The 19,223-nt window shown below is 43.9% G+C and overlaps 1 protein-coding gene across 1 annotated transcript in view; it reads right to left on the bottom strand.

Moving 5' to 3' along the window:
- LOC106613696 (ryanodine receptor 2) overlaps positions 1–19,223 on the bottom strand; it is a 1,296,826-nt gene that overhangs the window by 527,532 nt on the left and 750,071 nt on the right. Inside the window, 9 exon segments of the mRNA XM_082973418.1 lie at positions 193–393; positions 4,315–4,894; positions 6,987–7,211; positions 8,224–8,450; positions 10,515–10,601; positions 14,613–14,772; positions 16,845–17,005; positions 17,766–17,880; positions 18,696–18,808. Of these exon segments, the coding sequence (XP_082829544.1) occupies positions 193–393; positions 4,315–4,894; positions 6,987–7,211; positions 8,224–8,450; positions 10,515–10,601; positions 14,613–14,772; positions 16,845–17,005; positions 17,766–17,880; positions 18,696–18,808 (1,869 nt within the window).

Raw genomic sequence — 19,223 nt, 5'->3', positions numbered from 1 at the left:
TTTTTTTAGATTTTTTTGGTTGTTATTCTGTCTCTCACTGTTCAAATAAACCTACCATTAAAATTATAGACTGATCGTTTCTTTGTCAGTGGGCAAATGTACAAAAACAGCAGGGGATCAAATACTTTTTCCCTTACTGTAGATGTAACATAGTATAAAGATATTCACTGATTGACTGATTGATTGATCTACCTGTTCCTGAGGAGGAGATCTGAACTCTTTGGTCTTCCTGGCAGTCAGGGCAGCCGACATGTTGAGCGCCTGCATGACCTCGTTATAGCGGAACCTCTGGTTGTCCTGGAGACGAGCCACGAAGTCATCGCTGAAGCCCACCACCGCCTCGATACGGTGGCGCACCTGACAGTCACACAGGTACTGGAGCAGGTGGCACATCTAGAGAGACACAGTCCGGTTAGCAACGAGTACACTGCAGGCAGCACATCTAGAGAGACACAGTCCAGTTAACAACGAGTACTCTGCAGGCAGCACATCTAGAGAGACAGGGTCCAGTTAACAACGAGTACTCTGCAGGCAGGCAGCACATCTAGAGAGACACAGTCCAGTTAACAACGAGTACTCTGCAGGCAGCACATCTAGAGAAACACAGTCCAGTTAACAACGAGTACTCTGCAGGCAGCACATCTAGAGAGACACAGTCCGGTTAACAACGAGTACTCTGAAGGCAGGCAGCACATCTAGAGAGACACAGTCCAGTTAGCAATGAGTACTCTGCAGGCAGCACATCTAGAGAAACACAGTCCGGTTAGCAACGAGTACTCTGCAGGCAGGCAGCACATCTAGAGAGAGACACAGTCCAGTTAGCAACGAGTACTCTGCAGGCAGCACATCTAGAGAGACACAGTCCAGTTAACAACGAGTACTCTGCAGGCAGCACATCTAGAGAAACACAGTCCAGTTAACAACGAGTACTCTGCAGGCAGCACATCTAGAGAAACACAGTCCGGTTAGCAACGAGTCCTCTGCAGGCAGGCAGCACATCTAGAGAGACACAGTCCAGTTAGCAACGAGTACTCTGCAGGCAGCACATCTAGAGAGACACAGTCCGGTTAGCAACGAGTACTCTACAGGCAGCACATCTAGAGAGACACAGTCCAGTTAACAACGAGTACTCTGCAGGCAGCACATCTAGAGAAACACAGTCCAGTTAACAACGAGTACTCTGCAGGCAGGCAGCACATCTAGAGAGATACAGTCCAGTTAACAACGAGTACTCTGCAGGCAGCACATCTAGAGAGACACAGTCCAGTTAGCAACGAGTACTCTGCAGGCAGGACATCTAGAGAGACACAGTCCGGTTAACAACGAGTGCTCTGCAGGCAGCACATCTAGAGAAACACAGTCCAGTTAACACCGAGTACTCTGCAGGCAGCACATCTAGAGAGACACAGTCCAGTTAACAACGAGTACTCTGCAGGCAGCACATCTAGAGAAACACAGTCCGGTTAACAACGAGTACTCTGCAGGCAGCACATCTAGAGAGACACAGTCCAGTTAACAACGAGTACTCTGCAGGCAGGCAGCACATCCAGAGAGACACAGTCCAGTTAACAACGAGTACTCTGCAGGCAGCACATCTAGAGAGACACAGTCCGGTTAAGAACGAGTACTCTGCAGGCAGCACATCTAGAGAGACACAGTCCGGTTAACAACGAGTACTCTGCAGGCAGCACATCTAGAGAAACACACTCCAGTTAACAACGAGTACTCTGCAGGCAGCACATCTAGAGAGACACAGTCCGGTTAACAACGAGTACTCTGCAGGCAGCAGAATCTAGAGACACAGTCCTGTTAATAACGAGTACTCTGCAGGCAGCACATCTAGAGAGACACAGTCCTGTTAACAACGAGTACTCTGCAGGCAGCACATCTAGAGAGACACAGTCCAGTTAACAACGAGTACTCTGCAGGCAGCACGTCTAGAGAAACACAGTCCAGTTAACAATGAGTACTCTGCAGGCAGCACATCTAGAGAGACACAGTCCAGTTAACAACGAGTACTCTGCAGGCAGGCAGCACATCTAGAGAGACACAGTCCAGTTAACAACGAGTACTCTGCAGGCAGCACATCTAGAGAGACACAGTCCAGTTAGCAACGAGTACTCTGCAGGCAGGACATCTAGAGAGACACAGTCCGGTTAACAACGAGTGCTCTGCAGGCAGCACATCTAGAGAAACACAGTCCAGTTAACACCGAGTACTCTGCAGGCAGCACATCTAGAGAGACACAGTCCAGTTAACAACGAGTACTCTGCAGGCAGCACATCTAGAGAAACACAGTCCGGTTAACAACGAGTACTCTGCAGGCAGCACATCTAGAGAGACACAGTCCGGTTAACAACGAGTACTCTGCAGGCAGGCAGCACATCCAGAGAGACACAGTCCAGTTAACAACGAGTACTCTGCAGGCAGCACATCTAGAGAGACACAGTCCGGTTAAGAACGAGTACTCTGCAGGCAGCACATCTAGAGAGACACAGTCCGGTTAACAACGAGTACTCTGCAGGCAGGCAGCACATCTAGAGAAACACAGTCCAGTTAACAACGAGTACTCTGCTGGCAGGCAGCACATCTAGAGAGACACAGTCCGGTTAACAACGAGTACTCTGCAGGCAGCACATCTAGAGAAACACACTCCAGTTAACAACGAGTACTCTGCAGGCAGCACATCTAGAGAGACACAGTCCGGTTAACAACGAGTACTCTGCAGGCAGCACATCTAGAGACACAGTCCTGTTAATAACGAGTACTCTGCAGGCAGCACATCTAGAGAGACACAGTCCTGTTAACAACGAGTACTCTGCAGGCAGCACATCTAGAGAGACACAGTCCAGTTAACAACGAGTACTCTGCAGGCAGCACGTCTAGAGAAACACAGTCCAGTTAACAATGAGTACTCTGCAGGCAGCACATCTAGAGAGACACAGTCCAGTTAACAACGAGTACTCTGCAGGCAGGCGGTCCTCCAAAATGATTCTGCTGTGTCGACAGCAGACTCGCCCACCGGTCTAACTTACGTACCTGCTTTAAGATCAAATCAACTTGTATTTTGTCACTAGCGCCAAATACAACAGGTATATAAAAAGATATAATAGAAATATCAAAATCACCTGCTGGAGGTCGGCCTTGACTTTATGACAGGTTATATTTACTGGACAGATAGTGACTTATGACAGGTTACATTTACTGGACAGATAGTGACTTCTGACAGGTTACATTTACTGGACAGATAGTGGTTTATGACAGGTTATATTTACTGGACAGATAGTGGTTTATGACAGGTTATATTTACTGGACAGATAGTGGTTTACGACAGGTTATATTTACTGGAAAGATAGTGGTTTACGACAGGTTATATTTACTGGACAGATAGTGGTTTATGACAGGTTATATTTACTGGACAGATAGTGGTTTATGACAGGTTATATTTACTGGACAGATAGTGGTTTATGACAGGTTACATTTACTGGACAGATAGTGGTTTATGACAGGTTATATTTACTGGACAGATAGTGGTTTATGACAGGTTATATTTACTAGACAGATAGTGACTTATGATAGGTTACATTTATGGGAAAGAAAATAGAAATAATTCTGCTACATGGAACCAGAATGATATCACTGCCTGGTTCTACGGCTGCAACATCGAGAGCATCCTGACGGGTTGCATCACTGCCTAGTATGGCAACAGCTCAGCCTGCGACCGCAAGGCACTACAGAGGGTAGTGCGAACGGCCCAGTACATCAATGTGCCAAGCTTCCTGCCATCCAGAACCTCTATACCAGGCGGTGTCAGAGGAAGGCCCTAAAAAATGTCAAAGACTCCAGCCACACGAGTCAAATAATGTTCTCTCTGCTACCGCACGGCAAGCGGTACCGGAGCGCCAAGTCTAGGTCCAAGAGGCTTCTAAACAGCTTCTACCCCCAAGCCATAAGACTCCTGAACATCTAGTGAAATTGCTACCCGGAGTATTTGCATTGTTCCCCCCAAACCCGTTGCGCCGCTGCTACTCTGTTATTATCTATGCATTGTCACTATAACTCTACCTACATGTACATATTACCTCGATTAACTTGACTAACCGGTGCCCCCTGTACATAGCCTCACTACTGTTATTTTACTGCTGCTCCTTAATTATTTTTTACTTAACACTTATTTTTCTTAAAACTGCATTGTTGTTTATGGGCTTGTAAGAAAGCATTTCACTGTAAGGTCTATACCTGTTGTATTTGGCGCATGTGACAAATACAATTTGATTTGATTTGCAAATATCATGTCCAGTGTGTCTTACTTACCTGCAGCTTGACAGGCTCTGGTAGTTTCATCTGGAGTAGTCCTTTAGGCACCTTCCCTGTCCTCTCCTCTCCTCCAGGCCCCTCCCCGCCTCTCCCTCCCTTAGTGACATCACTCTCGGGCGTGTCCGCTGGCGCGTCCGCGGGCGCATCCCCTCCCTCCGAGAACACGCTGGGTTCTATCAGCTGTAGAATGTTCTTCAGGTCTCCGTTGTGGAACACTCCCATGATCAGTAGAGTATAGAACAACTTAATGAGAGGTACGAACAGGAATTCAGTGCTGCCCCCTATAGGATCTCTGACGTGTAAACTGCCTTCGCTCACCGCCTCCGTCAGCATCTCTATGGTCTTGGTCTTCAGGGTATCCAGGGGGAACTCAGGACTGAACTGGAAGCAGTCGGCTCCGCTGCAGATGAAGGATGGGGAGGAGAAGTGCATACGGGGGCGGAGAGAGGTGCTCAGGCCGATACCTGGCAGGCCGTGCTTCTTCTTTTCGTCAGGGAACAGAGTGATGGACTTGGTCTCGTCCGTCATGGGGACGATGTATTCATTGTTCATCATGAGACGTGCCGTAGCATAGGTACTGAGAATAGAAGAAAAACTGTTTATTGTCCATTTGGTTAGAAAATTATTTTTATTTATTTATTTTATTTCACCTTTATTTAACCAGGTAGGCAAGTTGAGAACAAGTTCTCATTTGCAACTGCGACCTGGCCAAGATAAAGCAAAGCAGTTCGACACATACAACAACACAGAGTTACACATGGAGTAAAACAAACATACAGTCAATAATACAGTAGAAAAATAAGTCTATATACAATGTGAGCAAATGAGGTGAGATAAGGGAGGTAAAGGCAAAAAAGGCCATGGTGGCAAAGTAAATACAATATAGCAAGTAAAATACTGGATTGGTAGATTTGTAGTGGAAGAAAGTGCAAAGTAGAAATAGAAAGAATGGGGTGCAAAGGAGCAAAATAAATAAATACAGTAGGGGAAGAAGTAGTTGTTTGGGTTTGGAATGAATCCTCTGCCTTTTTCCCTACACTATGAGAGGAGCTCCTGGATGTAGAGAACGTTGTGGTGGTTAAGTGCCTTGCTCAAGGGCACAGTGCTAATGGTAGATCTGACGCCAGCAGCCCACCTGTAGCCAGTTCAGTCTCCACTTTTTCATCGACACGACCGGGACTTAATAAGGATCTCTACAAATCAGTGTCCCACCCACGGGACGGTTGAGCTAACATAGGCTAATGTGATTAGCATGAGGTTGTAAGTAACAAGAACATTTCCCAGGACATAGACATATCTGATTTTGGCAGAAAGCTTACATTCTTGTTAATCTAACTGCACTGTCCAATTTACAGTAGCTATTACAGTGAAATAATACCATGCTATTGGTTGAGGAAAGTGCACAGTTATGAACCTGAAAATGTATTAATAAACCAATTAGGCACATTTGGGCAGTCTTGATACAACGGTTCATTGGATCAGTCTAAAACTTGACATTATCTTGTATTATCTTTTACCAGATCTATTGTGTTATATTATCCTACATTCCTTTCACATTTCCACAAACTTCAAAGTGTTTCCTTTCAAATGGTATCAAGAATGTGCAAATCCTTGCTTCAGGTCCAAGCTACAGGCAGTTAGATTTGGGTATGTCATTTTAGACATACCCATTTTTAAAAGGGGCGGATCCTTAAGAGGTTTTAAAGTAGCGACATTCCGGTTCCTGGCCCACCTCTCTAACCTGCGGGCTAGCTACCTGAGGAGGATGTCTATGAGCAGGTCGTAGCTAGCTACCTGAGGTGGATGTCTATGAGCAGGTCGTAGCTACCTACCTGAGGTGGATGTCTATGAGCAGGTCGTAGCTAGCTACCTGAGGTGGATGTCTATGAGCAGGTCGTAGCTAGCTACCTGAGGTGGATGTCTATGAGCAGGTCGTAGCTAGCTACCTGAGGTGGATGTCTATGAGCAGGTCGTAGCTACCTACCTGAGGTGGATGTCTATGAGCAGGTCGTAGCTAGCTACCTGAGGTGGATGTCTATGAGCAGGTCGTAGCTAGCTACCTGAGGAGGATGTCTATGAGCAGGTCGTAGCTACCTACCTGAGGTGGATGTCTATGAGCAGGTCGTAGCTAGCTACCTGAGGTGGATGTCTATGAGCAGGTCGTAGCTAGCTACCTGAGGTGGACGTCTATGAGCAGGTCGTAGCTAGCTACCTGAGGTGGATGTCTTTGAGCAGGTCGTAGCCACCTACCTGAGGTGGATGTCTATGAGCAGGTCATAGCTAGCTGCCTGAGGTGGATGTCTATGAGCAGGTCGTAGTATCCAGTCCTGAGGAGGATGTCTATGAGCAGGTCATAGCTAGCTACCTGAGGTGGATGTCTATGAGCAGGTCGTAGCCACCTACCTGAGGTGGATGTCTATGAGCAGGTCGTAGCTAGCTACCTGAGGTGGATGTCTATTAGCAGGTCGTATCCACCTACCTGAGGTGGATGTCTATGAGCAGGTCGTAGCTAGCTACCTGAGGAGGATGTCTATGAGCAGGTCGTAGCTAGCTACCTGAAGTGGATGTCTATGAGCAGGTCGTAGCTAGCTACCTGAGGTGGATGTCTATGAGCAGGTCGTAGCTAGCTACCTGAGGTGGATGTCTATGAGCAGGTCGTAGCTAGCTACCTGAGGTGGATGTCTATGAGCAGGTCATAGTATCCAGTCCTGAGGAGACCAGGCATGTACTTGTTCTCTATGGCATAGAGCAGCTGTGCCTCGTCGGCGTGGGAGCAGAGGGCGTGGGCCACACGGTTGTTCCCCAGAGCGCACACGGCAGAGTACAACCTCAGAGTATGGTAGTGAAACTTCAACAGATCCTTCTGCTCAGTCAACTCCAGGATATCAACTGACCTGGGGAGGAGGAGGAGGAGGAGGAGAGAGGAAGAGGAAGGAGGAGGGGAAGGAAGATGACAAGGGGGAGGAGGAAGATGAGGACAGAGGAGGAAGAGGAAGAGGAGGAGAAGGGGAGGAGGAAGAGAGAGGAGGGGAAGGAAGATGACAAGGGGGAGGAGGAAGAGGAGGAAGATGAGGAGAGAGGATGAAGAGGAGGTAGAGGAGGAGGGGGAGAGGTAGAGGAGGAGGAGGAAGAGGAGGAGGGGGACACAGAAGGTTAAACTGACATTCAGCTTAGTGAGGAACTTTCTGATTGCAACAACATTTTATTGCTTCTCATACATTACGTTCAGCTATCGTTCCCCTTTTCTGCTATCATTCCCCTTTCCTGCCATCGTTCCCCTTTCCTGCCATCGTTCCTCTTTCCTGCCATCGTTCCCCTTTTCTCATAATCATTCACCTTTTCTGCTATAGTTCACCTTTTCTGCCATCGTTCACCTTTTCTGATTATCATTCACCTTTTCTGCTATCGTTCACCTTTTCTGATATCATTCACCTTTCCTGCCATCATTCCCCTTTCCTGCCATCGTCCCCCTTTCCTGCCATCGTTCCCCTTTTCTGCTATCGTTCCCCTTTTCTGATTATCGTTCACCTTTTCTGCTATCATTCACCTTTTCGGCTATCGTTCACCTTTTCTGCCATCGTTCACCTTTTCCGATTATCGTTCACCTTTTCTGCTATCGTTCACCTTTTCTGATTATCGTTCACCTTTTCTGCTATCGTTCACCTTTTCTGCTATCATTCACCTTTTCTGCTATCATTCACCTTTTCTGATTATCATTCACCTTTTCTGCTATCGTTCACCTTTTCTGATATCATTCACCTTTTCTGCTATCGTTAACCGCTGCACTCATTTCTAATAAAATAAAATAAAAAATCTATAGCTAATAAAAAATGTTGGACAGATATTGTTGTACTATATTTAGGCCCTTCCTCACTCCTGACGAGTGGCGCAGGGCAGGGTCATCACCTGTTCTCCTCAGGTATATGCAGGGACATGAACTGGAGCGGTTCAGAGCAGGTGACCAGCCAGCCGTGGCGGTCGTTGACTCGGGATACGTCCACCTTCAGGAAGTGGTTGGGTACCCTGCTCCACAGCACAGGGGTCAGGAACTGGACATGCAGCCTGGGAGGACACTGGGGACAGGCGTTTGTCCTTTCGCTCTTAAACAGTCCCGCTGACAGGGGCATGACGTTCTAGAGACATAGAAACAGACAGGGTTAGGTTCTGGGAGGGGAGGGGACAGGCGTTCGTCCTCTCGCTCTTAAACAGTCCCGCTGACAGGGTCATGACATTCTAGAGACATAGAAACAGACAGGGTTAGGGTTAGGTTCTGGGAGGGTTCTAGAGACATAGAAACAGACATGGTTAGGGTTAGGTTCTGGGAGGGTTCTAGAGACATAGAAACAGACAGGGTTAGGATCTGGGAGGGTTCTAGAGACATAGAAACAGACAGGGTTAGGTTCTGGGAGGGTTCTAGAGACATAGAAACAGACAGGGTTAGGTTCTGGGAGGGTTATAGAGACACAGAAACAGACAGGGTTAGGTTCTGGGAGGGTTCTAGAGACATAGAAACAGACAGGGTTAGGTTCTGGGAGGGTTCTAGAGACACAGAAACAGACAGGGTTAGGTTCTGGGAGGGTTCTAGAGACACAGAAACAGACAGGGTTAGGTTCTGGGAGGGGACAGGCTTCCTCCTCTCCCTCTTAAACAGTCCCGCTGACAGGGGCATGACGTTCTAGAGACATAGAAACAGACAGGGTTAGGATCTCGGAGGGTTCTAGAGACATAGAAACAGACAGGGTTAGGGTTAGGTTCTGGGAGGGTTCTAGAGACATAGAAACAGACAGGGTTAGGGTTAGGTTCTGGGAGGGTTCTAGAGACATAGAAACAGACAGGGTTAGGTTCTGGGAGGGTTCTAGAGACATAGAAACAGACAGGGTTAGGGTTAGGTTCTGGGAGGGTTCTAGAGACATAGAAACAGACAGGGTTAGGTTCTGGGAGGGTTCTAGAGACATAGAAACAGACAGGGTTAGGGTTAGGTTCTGGGAGGGTTCTAGAGACATAGAAACAGACAGGGTTAGGATCTGGGAGGGTTCTAGAGACATAGAAACAGACAGGGTTAGGGTTAGGTTCTGGGAGGGTTCTAGAGACATAGAAACAGACAGGGTTAGGATCTGGGAGGGTTCTAGAGACATAGAAACAGACAGGGTTAGGTTCTGGGAGGGTTCTAGAGACATAGAAACAGACAGGGTTAGGGTTAGGTTCTGGGAGGGTAAATACTTGGATTGAAACATACAACAGGCTTTACAGTCCTGGACCTACTGTAGAGGTCAGAGTCCTGGAGCTACTGTAGAGGTCAGAGTCCTGGAGCTACTGTAGAGGTCAGAGTCCAGGAGCTACTGTAGAGGTCAGAGTCCCGGAGCTACTGTAGAGGTCAGAGTCCCGGAGCTACTGTAGAGGTCAGAGTCCCGGAGCTACTGTAGAGGTCAGAGTCCCGGAACTACTGTAGAGGTCAGAGTCCCGGAGCTACTGTAGAGGTCAGAGTCCTGGAGCTACTGTAGAGAACAGAGTCATGGAGCTACTGTAGAGATCAGAGTCCTGGAGCTACTGTAGAGGTCAGAGTCCCGGAGCTACTGTAGAGGTCAATCCTGGAGCTACTGTAGAGGTCAGAGTCCTGGAGCTACTGTAGAGGTCAGAGTCCTGGAGCTACTGTAGAGATCCGAGTCCTGGAGCTACTGTAGAGGTCAGAGTCCTGGATCTACTGTAGAGTTCAGAGTCCTGGAGCTACAGTAGAGGTCAGAGTCCTGGAGCTACTGTAGAGATCAGAGTCCCGGAGCTACTGTAGAGATCAGAGTCCTGGAGCTACTGTAGAGAACAGAGTCCTGGAGCTACTGTAGAGATCAGAGTCCTGGAGCTACTGTACAAATCAGAGTCCTGGAGCTACTGTAGAAGTCTGTAGAGTCCCACAGAGAGAGGAGCTTTGTGGGGGATCTTTCCTTAGTGTATCGTTTTTTAGAAGAACCTGATCTGATGCTGAGACAGGTATGTGAAGGTCTCATCAGTGTTGCACCGACCAAAGAAAGCCATTCAGAGGCCTACAGAGAGACAACCTCATAACCTTCCACAGCCAGTGGAGAGACAGCTCCACGTTGACTTTTCCAGGCAGCCCATATCTGAGGCTTGGCCTATTTGTAGCTGCCCGCTCCATTCTGTCAGTACAGAGCAGTATAGTGTGTCCCGTTCTCCCTCCCGCTCACCTTAATGCTTCCTAGTTCAAACTGAAAGATGCTGGGGCTGGTGGCCTGAGCGAACACAGCAGGGAACAGCTTGGTACTGGGCTCAACCTGCAGAGAGAACACAGAGACACAGCTATTAATACACAGGATATGGACAAATGACACCCTATTCACTATGTAGTGCACTACTTTTGACCAGAGCCCTATTCCATATATAGTGCACTACTTTAGACCAGGGCCCATAGTGCACTATATGGGTCATTCTACAGAAGAGGTGCACTTTGGGGGTTGGAAATAAAAAATAAAACAAATGTATCCTTTTTCCCCCAAACTTTCAGGTAGACATATATACTACTACTACTGATACTACTACTGATACTACTACTACTACTACTACTACTACTACTACTACTGATACTACTAATAATAATAATACTGATACTACTACTACTGATACTACTACTACTAATAATAATACTGATACTACTACTACTAATAATAATAATAATACTGATAATACTACTACTACTACTACTACTGATACTACTACTACTACTACTTCAACTATCTTTATCTCTACTACTACTACTGATACTACTACTAATACTGATACTACTACTAATACTATTACTACTACTACTACTACTACTACTACTACTACTGTCTTTATCTCTACTACTACTACTACTACTACTACTACTACTGATACTACTACTACTACTATTACTACTACTACTATCTTTATCTCTACTACTACTACTACTACTACTACTGTCTCTACTACAACTACTGCTGCTTTTACAACTACTGCTACTACTACTATTGTAACTACTGCTACTACTACTATTGTAACTACTACTACTACTACTACTGCTACTACAGCTGCTACTACTACTACTGATACTACTGCTACTGATACTACTACTACTACTACTATTAGTGACACTACTACTACTACTACTGATACTACTGCTACTACTACTGATACTACTACTACTACTACTACTACTGATACTACTACTACTACTACTACTACTGTCTTTATCTCTACTACTACTACTACTACTACTACTACTGATACTACTACTAATACTGATACTACTACTACTACTATTACTACTACTACTACTACTATCTTTATCTCTACTACTACTACTACTACTACTGATACTACTACTAATACTGATACTACTACTACTACTATTACTACTACTACTACTACTATCTTTATCTCTACTACTACTACTACTACTACTACTACTACAACTACTGCTGCTTTTACAACTACTGCTACTACTACTATTGTAACTACTACTACTACTACTACTACTGCTACTACTGCTGCTACTACTACTACTGATACTACTGCTACTGATACTACTACTACTACTACTACTATTACTACTACTACTACTGATACTACTGCTATTACTACTGATACTACTACTACTACTACTACTGATACTACTACTACTACTACTACTGATACTACTACTACTGATACTACTACTACTACTGATACTACTACTACTACTACTACTGATACTACTACTACTACTACTGATACTACTACTACTGATACTACTACTACTACTGCTACTACTGCTACTACTACTACTGATACTACTACTACTGATACTACTACTACTGATACTACTACTACTAATACTACTGCTAACATCATTACTACTACTACAACTACTGATACTACTACTACTACTACTACTACTGATACTACTACTACTGATACTACTACTACTACTACTACTACTGATACTACTACTACTGATACTACTACTACTACTGATACTACTACTACTACTACTGATACTACTACTACTACTGCTACTACTGCTACTACTACTAATACTACTGCTAATATCATTACTACTACTACTACTACTACTGATACTACTACCACTACTACTACTAATAATACTACTGCTAACAACATTACTACCACTACTACTACTACTACTACTACTAATGCTACTTCTAACATCATTACTACTACGACTACTACTACTACTGATACTACTACTACTAATACTACTGCTAACATCATTACTACTACTACTACTACTACTGATACTACTACTACTACTACTGCTAACATCATTACTACTACTACTACTACTACTACTACTACTACTGATACTACTACTACTGATAATACTACTACTAATACTACTGCTAACATCATTATTACTACTACTACTACTACTACTACTGATACTACTACTACTACTGATACTACTACTACTAATACTACTGCTAACATCATTACAACTACTACTACTACTACTACTACTACTGATACTACTGAGAATACACAATTCTGATAACTTCGGAAGGTTGATAAAAATCTGCTGCTCAGCGGAGAGAGTGTGTAAAGCTGTCATCAAGACAAAGGGTGGCTACTTTGATGAATCTCAAATATAAAATATATTTTTGATTTGTTCAACAGAGAGTCTGCTAAATGACTCACTAACTGTATGTGACTCTGAATCAGAGCGTCTGCTAAATGACTCACTAACTGTAAGTGACTCTGAATCAGAGTGTCTGCTAAATGACTCACTAACTGTAAGTGACTCTGAATCAGAGCGTCTGCTAAATGACTCACTAACTGTAAGTGGCTCTGAATCAGAGCGTCTGTTAAATGACTCACTAACTGTAAGTGACTCTGAATCAGAGCGTCTGCTAAATGACTCACTAACTGTAAGTGACTCTGAATCAGAGCGTCTGCTAAATGACTCACTAACTGTAAGTGACTCTGAATCAGAGCGTCTGCTAAATGACTCACTAACTGTAAGTGGCTCTGAATCAGAGCGTCTGTTAAATGACTCACTAACTGTAAGTGACTCTGAATCAGAGAGTCTGCTAAATGACTCACTAACTGTAAGTGACTCTGGATCAGAGCGTCTGCTAAATGACTCACTAACTGTAAGTGACTCTGAATCAGAGTGTCTGCTAAATGACTCACTAACGGTAAGTGACTCTGAATCAGAGTGTCTGCTAAATGACTCACTAACTGTTAGTGACTCTGAATCAGAGTGTCTCCTAAATGACTCACTAACTGTTAGTGACTCTGAATCAGAGCGTCTGCTAAATGACTCACTAACTGTAAGTGACTCTGGATCAGAGTGATTGCTAAATGACTCACGAACTGTAAGTGACTCTGAATCAGAGCGTCTGCTAAATGACTCACGAACTGTAAGTGACTCTGAATCAGAGCGTCTGCTAAATGACTCACTAACTGTAAGTGACTCTGGATCAGATCGTCTGCTAAATGACTCACTAACTGTAAGTGACTCTGAATCAGAGCGTCTGCTAAATGACTCACTAACTGTAAGTGAGCCTGAATCAGAGAGTCTGCTAAATGACTCACTAACTGTAAGTGACTCTGAATCAGAGCGTATGCTAAATGACTCACTAACTGTAAGTGACCCTGAATCAGAGAGTCTGCTAAATGACTCACTAACTGTAAGCGCCTCTGGATCAGAGCATCTGCTAAATGACTCACTAACTGTAAGTGACTCTGATTCAAAGTGTCTGCTAAATGACTCACTAACTGTAAGTGAGCCTGAATCAGAGAGTCTGCTAAATGACTCACTAACTGTAAGTGACTCTGAATCAGAGCGTATGCTAAATGACTCACTAACTGTAAGTGACCCTGAATCAGAGAGTCTGCTAAATGACTCACTAACTGTAAGCGACTCTGGATCAGAGCATCTGCTATATGACTCACTAACTGTAAGTGACTCTGATTCAGAGTGTCTGCTAAATGACTCACTAAATGTAAGTGACTCTGAATCAGAGAGTCTGCTAAATGACTCACTAACTGTAAGTGACTCTGAATCAGAGCGTATGCTAAATGACTCACTAACTGTAAGTGACCCTGAATCAGAGAGTCTGCTAAATGACTCACTAACTGTAAGCGACTCTGGATCAGAGCATCTGCTATATGACTCACTAACTGTAAGTGACTCTGATTCAGAGTGTCTGCTAAATGACTCACTAAATGTAAGTGACTCTGAATCAGAGCGTCTGCTAAATGATTAACATGTAAATCTAGCAATAGGAAGTAAGACTGATGTGGTAACAGCACTATATCTCCACCTGGTAGTATGTGCTGAGCTCCTTCCCGTTGGCAGTGAAGGTTAGCAGTCCGTTAACCGTGTCCACCAGACATCCAATCTCCAAACCGTTGTTGTTCCGGCCCTGACCAGGACTCGTACACTCTCCAGCCCACACCATGTAGCAGTTACTACGCTTGATGCTATAAGAGACAGAGACGGTAGTTACTACGCTTGATGCTATGAGACAGAGACAGTAGTTACTACGCTTGATGCTATGAGACAGAGACAGTAGTTACTACGCTTGATGCTATAAGAGACAGAGACAGTAGTTACTACGCTTGATGCTATGAGACAGAGACAGTAGTTACTACGCTTGATGCTATAAGAGACAGAGACAGTAGTTACTACGCTTGATGCTATAAGAGACAGAGACAGAGACAGTAGTTACTACGCTTGATGCTATAAGAGACAGAGACAGTAGTTACTACGCTTGATGCTATAAGAGACAGAGACAGAGACAGTAGTTACTATGCGTGATGCTATAAGAGACAGAGACAGTAGTTACTACGCTTGATGCTATAGACAGAGACAGTAGTTACTACGCTTGATGCTATAGACAGAGACAGTAGTTACTACGCTTGATGCTATAAGAGACACAGACAGTAGTTACTACGCTTGATGCTATGAGACAGAGACAGTAGTTACTACGCTTGATGCTATAAGAGACAGAGACAGTAGTTACTACGCTTGATGCTATAGACAGAGACAGTAGTTACTACGCTTGATGCTATAGACAGAGACAGTAGTTACTACGCTTGATGCTATAGACAGAGACAGTAGTTACTACGCTTGATGCTATAGACAGAGACAGTAGTTACTACGCTTGATGCTATAGACAGAGACAGTAGTTACTATGCTTGATGCTATAGACAGAGACAGAGACATTTCACAATCATCTTTTTACAGTACAAACACAACCATAAAAGAAGAAACATTTGATATGTGAAATTCAAAATATTACAACCACATCACAACAAGCATAGGTTACAATGAGTCTGACTAGCAGGATATTTCAGTATCAGTTCTGATTGAGTCTGACAAGCAGGATATTTCAGTATCAGATCTGATTGAGTCTGACTAGCAGGATATTTCAGTATCAGTTCTGATTGAGGCTGACTAGCAGGATATTTCAGTATGAGATCTGATTGAGTCTGACTAGCAGGATATTTCAGTATCAGTTCTGATTGAGTCTGACTAGCAGGATATTTCAGTATCAGATCTGATTGAGTCTGACTAGCAGGATATTTCAGTATCAGTTCTGATTGAGTCTGACTAGCAGGATATTTCAGTATCAGATCTGATTGAGTCTGACTAGCAGGATATTTCAGTATCAGTTCTGATTGAGGCTGACTAGCAGGATATTTCCGTATCAGATCTGATTGAGTCTGACTAGCAGGATATTTCAGTATCAGTTCTGATTTAGTCTGACCAGCAGGATATTTCAGTATCAGTTCTGATTGAGTCTGACTAGCAGGATATTTCAGTATCAGATCTGATTGAGTCTGACTAGCAGGATATTTCAGTATCAGTTCTGATTGAGTCTGACTAGCAGCATATTTCAGTATCAGATCTGATTGAGTCTGACTAGCAGGATATTTCAGTATCAGTTCTGATTGAGTCTGACTAGCAGGATATTTCAGTATCAGATCTGATTGAGTCTGACTAGCAGGATATTTCAGTATCAGTTCTGATTGAGTCTGACTAGCAGGATATTTCAGTATCAGATCTGATTGAGTCTGACTAGCAGGATATTTCGGTATCAGTTCTGATTGAGTCTGACTAGCAGGATATTTCAGTATCAGTTCTGATTGAGTCTGACTAGCAGGATATTTCAGTATCAGATCGTATTGAGTCTGACTAGCAGGATATTTCGGTATCAGATCTGATTGAGTCTGACTAGCAGGATATTTCAGTATCAGTTCTGATTGAGTCTGACTAGCAGGATATTTCAGTATCAGATCTGATTGAGTCTGACTAGCAGGATATTTCAGTATCAGTTCTGATTGAGTCTGACTAGCAGGATATTTCAGTATCAGTTCTGATTGAGTCTGACTAGCAGGATATTTCAGTATCAGTTCTGATTGAGTCTGACCCACAGGACCGTGTGTGTGTGTGTGTGTGTGTGTGTTTGTGTGTGTGTGTGTGTTTGTGTGTGACGTGCATGCGTGTGTCCTCAGTTTGACCCCAAGACCATCCCCCCCAGATATCTGACCTCTCGTGAACTTTGCCCTTCTCGTCTCCCAGGGTTACGGTGACGGTGCGGACCTTTTCGAGGTCGAAGGCCATGTCGTACTGGTGAAAGTCAGAGGTCACCCAGCCAACCCACACACTGCTGGGCTCCTGACCTGGGAAGATCCTCACTGAGTAGTAGTACTGGGGAGAGACCATGGACATATAGGGTTATATTAGGTTATAAAGGGTTATATAGGGTTATATTAGGTTATAAAGGGTTATATAGGGTTATTTAGGTTATTTAGGGTTATATTAGGTTATAACGGGTTATATAGGGTAATTTACGGTTATAGTAGGTTATAAAGCGTTATATAGGGTTAAATAGGGTAATATTAGGTTATATAGGGTTATACTAGGTTATAAACGGTTATATAGGGTTATTCAGGGTTATAGTAGGTTATAAAGGGTTAAATAGGGTAATATTAGGTTATATAGGGTTATATCAGGTTATTCAGGGTTATATTAGGTTATATAGGGTTATTTAGGGTTACATTAGGTTATAAAGGGTTATTTAGGGTTGTAGTAGGTTATAAAGGGTTATATAGGGTTATATAGGGTTAAATAGGGTTATATAGGGTTTTAAAGGGTTTTAAAGGGTTATATTAGGTTATATAGGTTTATTCAGGGTTATATCAGGTTATATAGGGTTATTTAGGGTTATATTAGGTTATAAAGGGTTATTTGGGCTATAAAGGGTTATATAGGGTTATAAAGGGTTATATAGGGTTATAAAGGGCTATATAGGGTTATATGGGGTTATATAGGGTTGAATAGGGTTATATCAGGTTATACAGAGTTATAAAGGGTTATAAAGGGTTATATTAGGTTATAAAGTGTTAAATAGAGTTATAAATGGTTATATAGCATTAAATAGGGTTATATAGCGTTAAACAGTTCTTACAGTGGAGGTCTGCATGAAGACGTCACAGTCATCCCTATCAGCTAACACCTCCTCTGATAGACGGGCTGAAGAGTTACTGCTGGTAAACTCTGGCTTGGTCCTCTTCAACATGAATCTACACACACACACACACACACAGAGAGACATAACTACAACTCTGAAAACAACCTGAACCTAATATACAGAGACACAGAGAGAGACAGCGAGAGAGACAGAGAGAGAGACAGATAGAGAGAGAGACAGAGAGACAGAGAGAGAGACAGAGAGAGACAGAGAGACAGAGACAGAGAGACAGAGCGAGAGAGAGTGAGAGAGAGACAGAGAGACAGAGAGAAAGAGAGAGAGAGAAAGAAAGAGAGAGAGAGAGAAAGAAAGAGAGAGTGAGAGTGAGAGAGAGACAGAGAGAGAGAGAGAAAGAGACAGAGAGACAGAGTGAGAGAGAGAGACAACAGAACACAGCCAGGGTTAGGGTCAATTCCATTTAAATTCCAGTCCATTCAGAAAATAAACCAAATGTTTAAAAATCCTAATTGAAAAGAATTGGGAGATAAATGGAATGGGAAATAAATTGTGCTTCCTGAATTTACTGGAATTGAAATGGAATTGACCCCAAACCTGCCGACAGCAAGAGATGGAGCCTAATGCAGACTATATGAGCTTAATTCAACACTGTATATATATATATATATATGGTGTTAATATAGCTGAGACATGTTATTGAACTATAGCAGTGGTATTGAGTCCCTGCATTCGACTCTAATGCAGACTCCTCTTGTACAGGTTTGGTACAGCATGGTTTACATAGCTGTATTACAGAGAGACCAAGGACACGGGCAGGGAGGTGATAGACTATAATTAGGACCCAGAGTTTTCTCTGGTCTGTGTTGTCGGGGGGGTGAAACCCCCTGGTCCTAACTATAATCTACAAACCTCTGCTTTAACTTGGAGGGTTTCTCCTGGTTGTAGTCTTTGTGGTTGTTGAATTGGTCCTTCTCCTTGTCCAGGCTGGAGCCCAGGGTGCAGTGGGCAGACTTCGTCAACACCTGAGGAGAAGAGGAAACAAACTGGAACATAGAAACATTACAACTACAAAAAGGTACATTGCTAGAATATTAGATATTAATCACGTTTTCCTCCTAAGAGAGGGGGGAAGGAGGTTGGAGGTTGTGAAGGAGAAAATATGGAGCAAACGGGGGGAGAAGGAGACAGAAGGAGACAGAAGGAGACGGAGACAGAAGGAGACAGAAGGAGATGGAGACAGAAGGAGACGGAGACATAAGGAGACAGAAAGAGACAGGAGACAGAAAGAGACGGAAGGAGACGGAGACAAAAGGAGAAGGAGACAGAGACAGAAGGAGACAAAAGGAGACAGAAGGAGACGGAAGGAGACGGAGACAGAAGGAGACAGAAGGAGACGGAGACAGAAGGAGACAGAAGGAGATGGAGACAGAAGGAGAC

This window comes from Salmo salar, chromosome 01, assembly GCF_965601325.2.
Source record: "Salmo salar chromosome 01, fSalSal1, whole genome shotgun sequence".
NCBI lineage: Eukaryota > Metazoa > Chordata > Actinopteri > Salmoniformes > Salmonidae > Salmo > Salmo salar.
The sequence above is the reverse complement of the archived record's forward strand: the minus strand, read 5'-3'. Positions and strand labels throughout refer to the sequence as shown.